Source organism: Syngnathoides biaculeatus, chromosome 14 (genome assembly GCF_019802595.1).
Source record: "Syngnathoides biaculeatus isolate LvHL_M chromosome 14, ASM1980259v1, whole genome shotgun sequence".
NCBI lineage: Eukaryota > Metazoa > Chordata > Actinopteri > Syngnathiformes > Syngnathidae > Syngnathoides > Syngnathoides biaculeatus.
Genome location: NC_084653.1, coordinates 16,158,106 through 16,171,415, shown reverse-complemented (window position 1 = coordinate 16,171,415; position 13,310 = coordinate 16,158,106). Strand labels below are relative to the sequence as shown.

Sequence of the window (13,310 nt, the reverse complement as noted above, 5' to 3'; positions counted from 1 at the left end):
ATTCAGACATTTTAGCAAATTCAGCCAAATGAGCCCAAAACAGAAGCAGGTATCATAGATAAATGGTTGAGGCTAAATTTTGAAGATTTAAGATGAAAATGTGGATGGCCTATACCGTCCAGGTTTGTTGATCACTTTGAGGATTCATTATTAACTTAGTCACTGCCACCAGCACATTGTTCACAATGTTCATTGGTGAGGCATAAAAGATTGTCTTGCCCACCTTGTCTGTGAAATGTAGGTTTGTAAACCACTCTAATGACCAACAGATGCATGGAGATAACATTGCTTTAGATTTGTGATCATGGGGTCCACGCAGTGGATAGCAAACACCATATAAAAATGACACACTAAAGCCATGTGGCACGTTTCTCTATTGTGTAATTGTAAATAAAGACCATTTGCTCCCAAAAGCCCTTTCATAATCTTATTTTTGTTGTTTTATAGTTTGAGGTATCAATAAGCAGAAACAATATGAGCGTCAAAAGACAGTGCTTGCTTGAGATGTTACTTTTTACAAAAATAAAACCTAGCTTATTTCTCTACTTTTTTGTTCCATGTTTGTGCCATTCTACCACTGATTATGAAAGAGCAAGAACACAACCTACTCACAAACTTTCTTTGTCCAGTGAAAGAAAAGACTCTTTTGGTCGATTAGTTGTTCATACAGTATTTTCTAAGAAGACAATATTATGTTAGTCTTTAATGATAACTCAATCTGCTCTAAAATGGCTGGAAATACAAGGAACTCTTTATTGAAAACAGTTGGCAGTGAATGACTTAACTGGGTGCTGCAATGACCCGTTAATTGTGGATTGCAGCGTTGACCTTTTAATAAAAACCAAACAATCTTTTTTTTGTGTCTTTTTCATAACCATACAACCCACATACTTTGTTGCCTGCTAGAGAACAGTACTGATGGTGTCAAAATCTTTCGTGATCTGAGAGCTGCTGGGCAAAGACTTGAGGTACTCCAAGTGCCTCCTGGCATCCTCCTGGTTGTGTCTCACATAGTAGATGACGTATCCAATCACCATGGTGAACCACCCAAACATGGTGACGAACATGGCTACATCGGTAGTCTTGTGGTGAAAGTTGCAGAAGTTGATCCCCGAGTCGAGAACTTGGATAACGGACCGTCCTGCGTATTCATCCTGCACGGCCGTGTGGCACACCACGTCTTTCACCGACTCCGGGTCCAGCCTCAGCTCCCGTAGAACCTCCTGGAGTACACACTCGCAATGCCACGGGTTGTTTGAGAGGTTGATTTTGGCTCTGAGGTGGGCGAAAGCCTCCTTAGGGACACTTTGGATATGATTATTTGAGAGATCAAGAACCACCAGGTTATCTGAGAGACCGTGGAACGCCGCAATGTCCACAGTTTCTATGTCATTGTTGGACAGGTCCAACTCCTGAAGGTAATTTAGCTCCTTGAAAGCATGATTTGGGATCTTGGTAATATGATTGAATGCCAATATTAGAGCAACCGTATCTCTGGGGAGATCAGATGGGATCATGTTCAAGTTTCGAGACATGCACTGGACCACTGTCATGCCGCTCTTTTCTGTGCAGTGGCAGCCGGTCGGGCAAGATGACACGCCGGCAAATAGTGTTCCTAAGAGCAAGCCCCAGATGGCTGTGAAGTCATTGCTTTTATGAGATTTCCCGGGCACACCAAGCCCCAATAACTCCTGCATGTTCATCCCTCAGAAGTCCTCTAGGGTCAAAGCACTCATCCGTTCATTTGATTTTACAATTTATTGAAATAAACAGTTATTCATTTTCATGTGGATTAAATGATGCAGTCCTTTTGTGGTTTTGCCTGAGATGAAGCTTCACGTTGTCGTTGAGAGTTGATTTCAGAAGAATTTATCCAAGCACGATGTGGAATATCCAAGCAGGAATCTGTCACAATATTATAGATATAGTGCGTTGGAGTCGGGGCCAGGTAATGTTGGAATCATTGCTGCAAGAAAAAAAATACACATTACCATTAGCTCTTAAATGCAACATGAGTCATGATTGCATTTGACGCATAATGCTTTCTATTTCCCTACATGCTGTACAGATAATTCTTTATAATGATTATAAATGGCAATTGCCTTCATAATTCACTCCATATGAGAACGCTATTCCCATAATGTTTACAACATGTATAATGTGATTATGGGGACAAATCACTTTCATTAAAACAAATTTCACAAAGCACTTGTTATATTTATGGGTCATCGGCAGGATTCTTTTATCTAATTAGAAAAAAGCGTGATTGTGTTGTTGCCGTTGACTCATAACGCCTTGAAAAGATTCCCTTAATGCAAAAATCCGGCAGTGGATCAGTCCTATGGTAGATAGAAAACAAACAACAAAATAATCTTTATCCTTTGATGTACCTTCCTAAGCATGGTGGAACATTTACTTTCTGTTTGCTTGGAAACAACTAGTTGGGTCTCTGGTCAGGTCTGCCCACCCATCAAGTGTGAAATTTCACAACCATGTACATTTTTTGTTGTGTAAGTACAGGGTGTCCTCGGGTTAAGATGACCTCGACCCAAGATGTTTCGACTTTACAATGCCCATGCCCCGTCCGCCATTTTGTCAGGCTAATGCTTGTCTGTGTTTGTGTGCCAGGAGTATCTCTGCATTTTTTGCCCCACCTTTTTATACGTTACCACCTCAAAGAAGAAAGCGGTGTCTTTTAGCGATGCTTCTGCAGCCAAAGAAAATCAATTCCCATGGAAATGAAGCTCAAGATCATAAAAAGATTGGCGAAAGGAGAGACACCAACGGCACCAAGGCTTCAATCGGTCGACCGACATTATTAAAGACAAAGCCCATATTTTAGCGCATGTGAAGTGTTCCGTTCCTAAGTCTAATACAATGATCACAAAATAAGGTTCTTTGATACTTGTCGAGATGGAGAGGACTGAGGACCAGGTTCCTTCGCAATAGCTAAGCACAGCCTCCCCTTCTACTTCTCCATCCACCTCTCAGGCAGTAATGCCAAGTACATCATCTTATTTCAATGTATTTGTTTTCTATACAAAGTATTTTGATGTAAATTCTAACTTTAATGGTTGAATCCGACTGAAGTCGAAATTTGAGTTAAGTCGCAACTGTAGGAACGGATCTCAGTTGTAGACCGGGGACTCCCTGTATTTCTGAAAATCTGTCCACAAACGAGGGCATTATGAATTTTGCACATTACATAACACCACCATTAAACTCCTTTTCTACGGCCGTGGCTTCAAAGTCATTGGCGTGGGAAATCTGCACACTGAGACACTATCGTGTCAAAGGCAAAAGGTAAGCAGAGCTGCCATGAGTTTTGTTGGATATACACACATGTTGGCTTTTCATTGAATTTCTACAGACTGGTCGGATTGTCATATGTACTACTTCGCAATGATGTTCAGAGTTGATTAGTCACTAATCTTGTGTCTTCTATTTCTGAATGTGATGAGGGTCAAGCAGGACTCTAAAAAACGTTTTGTTCCTAAGTATCAGAGTGACAAGAAAATGGGAAATTATTACACCCCACATGAAGAGGTTGAAGATGATTTGACAATACCTCAAATTCCCATCTTGCCATCGTGGGCCCAGAGCGAGGACAGCCAGTTTAGCCAAATTATGCAAATGTTACCTGGCTGCAACAGAAGAAAACACTTTATTTATATATGTCAGGCTGGAAACACCACAGCAGGCAATTCCTTCACCACGCCCACATTCATGGTGTTCTAACTTGTCGGTCGGTGTACTGTATATGGATTTATGCAAGGAAATCCCTTCTCTATCCCTGTCATAGTGCAAGTTTTGTTCTTAAAAAAAAAATCCAGGGATAATGTCAAATTTATGTGGGTACATTCCTGGAATTGGTTGCGTTGGGAGTGGGGTGCTGAGTTGGGGGGGGGGGGGAATCACTCGACCTCATTTTGAGAACTACTGCTCTAAAGATTAAAAACAATTTTCTCAAGGACGGCTGCTTGACGTTCATTTACTGGCTTATTATAAGACTGGCAGTGGGTTCTAAAAATTGCTCCATCTGTCCAATAAGACTTTTTGGGTAATTGCTTGCACAAATGAACCGCTTGCTGCGCTTGAGGTCATCCACCTCATACCATGCAGGGGTCTCACTCTCATTCCCCCCAAGTGTATCTTGCCAGGATTGAGTTGCTTACAGGTGCCGACATACCCTTGCTCATGAAAAAACTCCTCGTGTTTGTGTTCTTCTGGACTCAGCAGGATATGTGACTCACAAATACGCAGGCACACACACACACACACCACAGGGGTGTTGTGGTATGACCACATAATTAAACTCATATAGAAAACACATCGCTTATAGAGTGTTAGACGAAAAACACGGAACAATAATAATCTTATTTATGTTTGATGATTTGAGTCCAGGTCCTAATACGTTTCATTTGATGTTCAATTATAGTACATGTGATTATGATGACACATTTTAGGTTTGGCTTGTAAATTCATTCATAAGCACACACAGAAGTACAGGTACTCACCATTTGGAGACTTTTTCTTCTTTTAGTATGAAAAATCTACTTTAAAAATAATCCACATCTAATGAGGTTGTGTCATGAAGTTGTCATTTCACATATAAAGATTAAAAAGATCTCCTCATGCAACAAAAATATTTTCAAAAGTATAACCAGTCACATCGTCATATGCACATTGTTCTTATAGTAGGATTTAAAAAGGCAGATTTATCATCCTGGAAGTTATTATTCCTCTTTCTTAGAGATTGTATGTGTCCAGTGATGAGCGTTCTGGTTGAAAGATGAAGAGGAGGAGTAGGCTCTTAGTTCCAGGTGGCGCACAGGCAGCTGAACGTCTCACAAATGTGCGTCTCGGTCCAGATGGAGTGCATAGGTCCCTCCTCCAAGACCCCTCCCACCTGCACCCCCCACTCCCCACCCTCCCCACTCCTCTTCCAGGGCTCCACGCTCCATAAACTGAATATTTCCGTCTGGATGTGACTCAACAAACAATCAAATCTATCTGGAACACAAATGGGGAAAAGCACAAAAATAAAATGTGGTATTCCTGCAAGAATCGTCTCAAGAATAGTTCTTTATTTAAGGGATATGCTAAAGAAACTTGAGAATTTCATGTCTCGTGTTCAAATATTTAGGTCTTTGGAATCCCTGCCTACCGATCAAGTGGGAAGTGAAACAACCAAGTTAATCTTATCTGCCTTTTCAAGAAACTTTGCCTTTTCCATTTTCCAGAAATGACTGGGTTTCCGTCTAATTAATTACAATTGGGAGGAATGGTGGCTCACCTTGAAAGCGTTGACCTCACAGTCCTGAGATCCTGGGTTCAATCCTGCCTGTGTGGAATTTGCATGGTCTACCCGTGCCTGCGTGGGTTTTCTCTGGGCACGCCGGTTTCCTCCCACATCCCAAAAACATGCATTAATTGGAGACTCTAAATTGCATGTGTATGTGAGTGTGAGTGCGACTTGTTTGTCTTCATGTGCCCTACGATTGATTGGCAACCAGATCAGGGTGTACCCCCCTTCCTGCCCGATGACGGCTGGGATAGGCTCCAGCACTCCCATGACCCTCATGAGGATAAGTGGCAGTAGGGTTAGGGTTAGGGTTAGGGGTTAACCCTAACCCTAACCCTAGGTGTGATTGTGAGTGTGGCTGTTTGTTTCGATGTGCCCTATGATTGCCTGGCAACCAGTTCAGGTTGTACTCTGTGTACCCTGCCTCCTGCCCGTTGACAGCTGGGATAGGCTCCAGCACTTCCTACGACCCTTGTGTGGATAAGTGGCTAACAAAATGGATGGATAATTACTACTGAAGCTTTCCAAAATCTAGCCCATTTTGCCTTTGAGAGTATCCACTTCAATCTTCAAAAATGAGGAACTTTGTTTTTTGTGATGTCTCCTTTTGACAAACTCTATTTTCTATGGCTATGGTTAGCATGATTCATTTGCAGTCTGGAGGAAGAAGGCCAAATCATGTTCTGGAGGGACTCTCTACTGCTAAAAGTTTCTGGAAACTTTTTTAATATAGAGTCACATTTGCTAAATTGGCAACACTGAGTACCTATCATATGTACATTGACAGGTACGGCATTTTAGATTATTATTCATCAGTTACATACATTTTAAGATCTCAATCGCGCTAGGCCACGTTGATGAGGTTATCACATCATTTTACATCATTACGTCGTGCTCATTTTCAACAATATTTGCTAAAATGTCACCAGGTCATAAGTTGACATACAGCAATACAACAATCCGGTTAGCAATAGTTTTTATTCTTTTGTTCCGTTCATCTTTGTGATGATATCAAGCAATAATAATAAGTGAAAGAATGTCGAAACAAGAATCCAGCATTTTACAATGGGTCTTATTTTAAGTGTGTAGGTGTACCTAATATTGTGACCTGTGAGTATAACCGGGTTTTAGCTTACCCGCCGGAATAATCTTGGTTGGTGAAATTACATTTTCACTGACATCATCAATTATATTTGCACCTCTTGTGGGTTTATAAAGTAGGCCGCAGCTCGTATAGCTCCAGGAACTCTTGTTACAGTCTCATCCCTCATTGCTCCAGTTGGTGTTAATCATTATTATTTAATTATTTTGACAGGAATCAAGAATCAATTGTGGTCATAATATGGATATAATATTTGCATAAAAAAGTCATTCCTGGCCAGAAAATTTTCGGTCATAAAAGAATAATTATGGGCAAACTATAGATTTATGGTATATGCAAAATACTCATTTGTGAATTCATTCTTTTTCCCATGAACAACTTGCAGGTGTAAATGAGCAAACGAAGTACAAGTTCCATGGAAACTGGGGTATGTCAGGTTTATTTTTGTATTATTTAAATGCCTGGAAGTAATTATGACTCCTTCCGTTTCCAGGCTTTCTAAAATGCCTTTGTCAATCATACAAATTTTAAAATTAATTGGCTTTTGAGTTTGCTTAGTACTAACCTCTACCTAACTATTTTTGGAGATGCTGCACTTTCCAGTTTGCTTTTCTTAACAGTCCAGCAGGAGTCACAGCTACTTTGTGGCCACAGGTTTGTTGACTATTTGGAACCAAAGTTTTGCCTTTGCGACTTATAAAAACTGTTTAATATCAGAACAAGCCGTGATGTGCTGTGATGATATACCAATGTTCAATATTGGTACTGGCTGTTACATACTGAACGTTACATAAAAAATATGGCTTAGGTTCACATGAGTGAAAACAGTATAATTTCTTGTCTGTTTTATTTTAGTAGATTATTTTGATTGGGAATGAGAAGGGGAAAATGTTTTTACCGCAGTTTCTTGATAAACAATACAGATGTCAAAGCATCACGAATTATTGAGATATCAAAGTCAATTTTCCATTTCCATTTCCATTTTTCCATCCTATGTCCCCTTTATCTTACAAAAATGTTGTGCATTTCATTTGATTTGTACAAATTTGCACATACCTCTAGGTCCATCATCCACTCTGTCAGCTTCAAGACAGACCAAAGCAGGCCAAATAAAAATGAAATTATTAATAAGATATGGTTTCAAGTCAAATAGAAATTCACAACGTGCCACCGGCAGTTAGAAATTTATCTCAAGATACATCAGCTGCTTTACAATGTCTTATTGCCTTGAAGGGTGTGGGGGTGTCAAAGCAGGGATCACGGCTTTGGCTATACACCATGCCACAGCCTGATAGAAGAGAGCGAAGGTCAGGGAAGTGGAACACATCTGTTGCAGTTGCATTGCAGACTCCTCGCATTTGCCGCCAAAGACATCCTACAACCTTTTCCGTCACCAACGTGGGCCAAATTTCAACGCAACAAACAAAAGCCCCCAAGGTTGGGAGGTTGCATCTAGATGCCTATCAGCAAGAAGTACATCAATGTATTCATTTATTGAGATTAATTCCGCCACAGTAGGACTTCCACAGTGTCATTTTTTTTTTTTTTTTAATTTGTGCCTCTTCAATGACACTCGTGTGTATGGGGCCCACCATATCTGGAGTTATTCCACATTTGTCACGTGATTAACATCCCTGTGAAGTGTTTCTAATGACCCTGATTTATTTATATTATACACAGTTTGAGAACAGATTTGACTGGTCCTTGCCTGTGATTGCCCGCGGGATGACGACTAACGGCGCCAAACAGACAAACACATTCATCCAACTCAAGAGTGGAGAGCCAGGGGAGATCGCTCGCTGATGTATGACCAACTGGTTACGCTCAAAGACTGCATAAATATATTGCCGTTGTGATGTCCACCAATGGGGGCAGCACGTTGGTCCAATAGTAAGAATGTGGGCCTTGCTGTTCACAGATCCGAATCTGTTGGTTTGCATATTCTCCCTGTGCTTCGTGAGTTTTTTTCCCCCAAAACGTTAACTGACCGACATGTAACCCTAATGAGGAAAAACACAATTCAAAATGGATGTCCAGTTGTTCACCAACAGCGTACGAACAAATCAATGTGAGGTTTCCGCTATTGATTTTTGGCGTATAAATAATTGACGCATTAGTGATAGCTTCCATTGGTGGAAGCCAATTTCCAGTTGCCATGGACACAGCTTTACAGATTTGGTCCTGTCCTTTAGTACTACCAATTGCAGCCCCAATCACACGTTGACTCATTTGTGTTCCATTTAACATAGAAAATACTCTATTTATTATTTCCGCTGGTCAAATTTGCTCATTTTTTTCTGTACAACCTACTGTATCCTCAACAATTTTGAGCTTCCAGACATAATTTTGTTTTCTTTTTGTAACACCCTAAGATGTGACAAAATGTCTCCATAGCCCTGCCTACTAGGAAAGTAGTAATTGTTTTAAGTATGAATACTTAAATTATTGTCTATGTTATGTTACATCTTGACTGCTTTAAGATTTCTTTTATCCCAGGTAGGATTTTAGCCTGGGTTCTTCCCACTAATTAGCACAGTCCTCTGTCCACTATCCCAGTCCTCTCCTCTGTGGAGTTTGCATGTTCTCCCCAAACCTGTGTGGGTTTTCTCCAGGCACTCTGGTTTCCTCCCATATCCTAATAACATGCATGGTAAGTATGAATTTGAGTGTGAATGCTTACTTTCCACCCTGCAATTGGCGACCACTTCAGGGTGTACCCAGGCATCTCCCCGCAGTTAGATCAAAATTAGAATCACCTTTATTTGCCAAGTATGTAAAAACAAGGATTTTTTTCTCTGATAGTAGGAGCCACTCTAGTACACCTCCCTGTGACTTCCTACTTCCAGTGGAATTTGAGTAAAAAGAGGTTTCAGCATACCTAGCATACACATACCGAAAAGCAGCCATTTATTGTACTGTTACAGACAGACTAATGGGGAAGAAAATAGTCTTAGCCCATATGTTACACTCATTTAGCCCTTTCTTAAGAGTCCTCTTTTAAATGCAGGTAACAGTTTTACCAACATTAATTCACACTGGCAATGTCCCAGAAAGCATGAGACGGTCTAATAACAGCAGACACTCGAGGTGAAGGTAAGGCGGAGAGGAGAAGCTTGATTAGCTGCCTTAATAAGTCTAGACTTAAGATGCGTTGACTTGTAACAACACACACTGTCTGCATGGTAAAACGTAAATTGGCCAAATGTGATTTATTTTCAGTTGTTGTGCGTATGGATTACTGGACTAATAGGCCCCGTAATATGAGAAATGGGAAAAATTAACTCATCACTTTTAATGCAAAGCTAGTCCACCATTTATTGTTTGTCCACAGGTGTAACTCATAATGGGTAGATTTAGCTCATTTACAAATTGAGCTAATACTTCTCAATGCAGTAAAATACCCAAAGAACAGTTACATTTATTATACAAGCATTTGTAAAATGATTATTATTTTTTTTGTCCTGTTCAGTCAAAAAGAATGGAGAGTCTGTAACTTTTTCTGGCGGAACAATTATGTGTCACATTGGAGTTTCAAGTTTTCATTTCAGTTTCATTGCAGTTTTTTTTCATATTACAAGTGATGATCAGTTGAACACAAGGTTTCTGGAAAAGGAAGAAAACAAGGACAAAAGTAAAAGTGTGATTTCTAAACAGAATGTGAAAGAAACTATATACAGTAAATAAATAAATCATTACGTATTACCAACAAAGAAACATTAAATGGTCTGGGGCTGTAGCGTGACAGGACCAGATAGGACAAGATAGGACAGGACAGGGACAGGAACAAAATCATATAGGAAAAGGGTCGTCAATATACACATTGAAGATGTGTTAGGTTTACCCAAGTAAATTATAGAACTCTATTTAAGAAACATTTAAGTGGGGAGATACACAAATAATTTTAACATTCAGAAGTTATTTGTCGCCACAAGTGAGTAGCCCCACATCTAGTGAAAGACTCCTGATGGGGTGTGCCTGTGGACACATTCCAGTGAATTGACACCATTTTACAGGCAGAAAGACTGACAGGAACGTCCCGTGATTGCTGTGCCTCCCCGATGGAGGCTGAGGACCCCACCCAATCAATCGAGGGCAGGATCAGGACCAGGGCCCTCTTGAGAGTCACTCAGTGGACTGGATGCGTCCCACACGGAGGGACCCAGGGTGGCCAATAAATTAGACAAAAAGTAAGAATCGGAAGAACAATCACTTTAAAAATGTTCCTTTCATCTCATTTTGGTTAAGGGCTCTTTAAATTTAGAATAAATGTAACAATCCTCGATGTCTTAATTTATAAATCACATAGATTCGATTGGACCATGTTACTTGAGCATTCTAAAAATTCTAAAAATGACTGCAATATTTCAACCCCATATTGTGTTAAATCTGATTCGAGTCATTTTCATACCAACCTTCTTTCATGATATAATATTACCTTTTCAGTACCATTACATTCCTGATGTTTCGTTGTTCTGGTTTATGTAGCATAACATAAAAACAATTGATGAATGAAAAATCACAATTTTGTGTTGATATTACTTCAATCCATGCCTTTTCTTTGTTTGTTTGTAGTAATTATTTAAAAGAAATATAAGTAAGCTCGGCCAGTACTAAATGGTCTCCTGCACCCAAGGAGCCAGCAGCTGTTTCCTTCAGTGTTTGGCATGGATCAAATACAGACCAAATGGAAGTATAAATATGTCCCTCTTTAGTTGCACAGCTGCACCGTACACAACTATGAATAACTGCTGATGCCCTGTGGCTGCAAGCTGTCAAGCGCATAGGTACACGTTTTGCACAGAAGTGACAAAATGTGTATCCGTCAATTTTGCGATAGCGATGATGCTCATTAGGGGAGGTGGAGCTAATGTCAGGTGACTTTTGTCGAGAGGTGGGTACGCCGACCAAGTGCAGCCACCAAACACTTTACCCATTTGAATTCAAGAAGCTTGTAATACTCAACTGCAACACTTGTCACAACCTGATGGGAGCACTATGAACAGAACTAAATAAGATGTGTTCATTCATTACGATCAATTAGGCTGGTCCAATGAACGCAAAATTGGAGCGATGCGCACAACCCAGATCCTTAAACAGGAATTGATTATGAAAAGAAATCATCTATAATACTTAAAATGTTCCAAAGTGTAACCTATGCTTTGCCTGCACATCGATCCTACTATTCTATTCTTCTTTCGCTTGATCATTATAAAAGAAGGCGTGAGACTTCAGCGTTAACCTTGACCTGTAAACAATGTCAGTTATTAATCTCTGTAATGAGGCAAGGAAGTAGGACTGCGCAACCCGAATAACTCGTTACTCTTTTCAGATGAAGTAGACCATATTTTTAGGGACTTTTGAGACAAAAACCTACAGGAGCAAACTGCGGTTTAGGAAAGCGTTTTCCCCACAAACATGAGTTATTTATCAGTTTGAAGACTATATTGTCACAAAAGGAATGTTTGTTGAAAAAAAATAAATAAAGAAAACCCCTCCAAACTACTGTGTATTTTTCAACTAAAATGCAGCAGTTGCGCAGGAGTTTAATATTTAGCCATTTAAACACGTTTTACTCAAAAAAAGTAGTGTGTCATTACAAAAAGCCTACATTTGATCAAGAAATCCCACAGAAATGCAGCATTTCACGATTAAAAGAGTGAGTACAGCAAAAAAGATGCTGCGTTCCTCACTGAAAACACAATAATGAGGCAAAGATTGGGAGTGAGTGACTGTGTATCGTCCACATTTTACCCTTGCGTGGCAAAATCCTGAAAATCCTTCTCTGAATGTGTACTTCAACTATGGCTCTGACATCAAACTATCATTAAATGACATATCTTCTTCCATCATGTGGCAATTTAAGACTAAATGCAATCAGGGACACCGCTCGAAAGAGGACACAATCCACAGCCGGCAAATAGTGCTGCAGAAAGATGACCTGCAAGATGTTCATTTAGTGAACGGCAGTAAGACTTGCCAAGTCGTATTGTCATTTGTGCATTCACTGACATCCAACGCTGCACTAATAAGCGAAAGCAAATTCAATTCCATTAGCAAAGGTATCTTTTACTGACTCTTACGTCAACCTGCTTAAAGTTGGACCGTTCAAAAAATATAACAACAACGTTTGTTTTTGGGAGGCTGAAAATGCAGTTTATGTAGTTAAAATGGGTTTCCCTGCAAATGCTGGAAATGGTGGACACTTGTTTCTTTATTTTGTCTTATCTACGAATCGTACAAACACGCTTCTCTATTCAGTTCAGAACAGATTAAAAAAAAGACGAGTAAAATACTCCAGACTCTAAAATGTGCATACTGGACACCCAAGTACAAAGTCAAAATGCAGTTTCACAGTCAATTTACAAGAACCCCTTGGTGGCGTTGATAGTCCATAAAAGTAACATGTCGGTTGTTATTTCTTTAAACTAAGACTTAACTAGCGTTGACGATACCCATCTTGATCGTTTAGCATAATGAATGCAAAACTTAAAGTGTATCAAATATCCTCAGTTCACCCTTTTGTTAATACTATATTTTTTTTTATGCAGAGTTAGAATCTGAATTCTATTGTGAAGGAAACCTCTTTATTTTTCAATTAGCGGCTTAAAATGATCCCACATTGCTGTATTCACCGAAAAAGGACGAAAACGAAGCGGAAAGGAGTAGGAACGTGATGTCATCACCGGTGTCTACAATGGCGAGCATTGGAATACATTGTAAGAACGACGATGAATTTTCCGATATTTCTTGCAATGAACACAATTCTGAATTCCAAAGATGGTGAAGAATATGTGCTTTATAAAGGTGTTAAAGGTTATCAATTTAAGCCAGTTAGACAGCACACACATTTGAATGCAGAAGAAAATGCCGAGCAAGCAGTCAGACGCGTTGTGCAGGATATGC

General features: G+C 39.8%; 1 protein-coding gene across 1 annotated transcript; it reads right to left on the bottom strand.

Moving 5' to 3' along the window:
- Positions 1 to 902: 902 nt before the first annotated feature.
- Positions 903 to 1,703, bottom strand: lrrc3 (leucine rich repeat containing 3). Its single transcript, XM_061842261.1, has one exon. The coding sequence runs from the start codon at positions 1,701 to 1,703 to the stop codon at positions 903 to 905; it is 801 nt and encodes a 266-aa protein (XP_061698245.1).
- Positions 1,704 to 13,310: the final 11,607 nt, after the last annotated feature.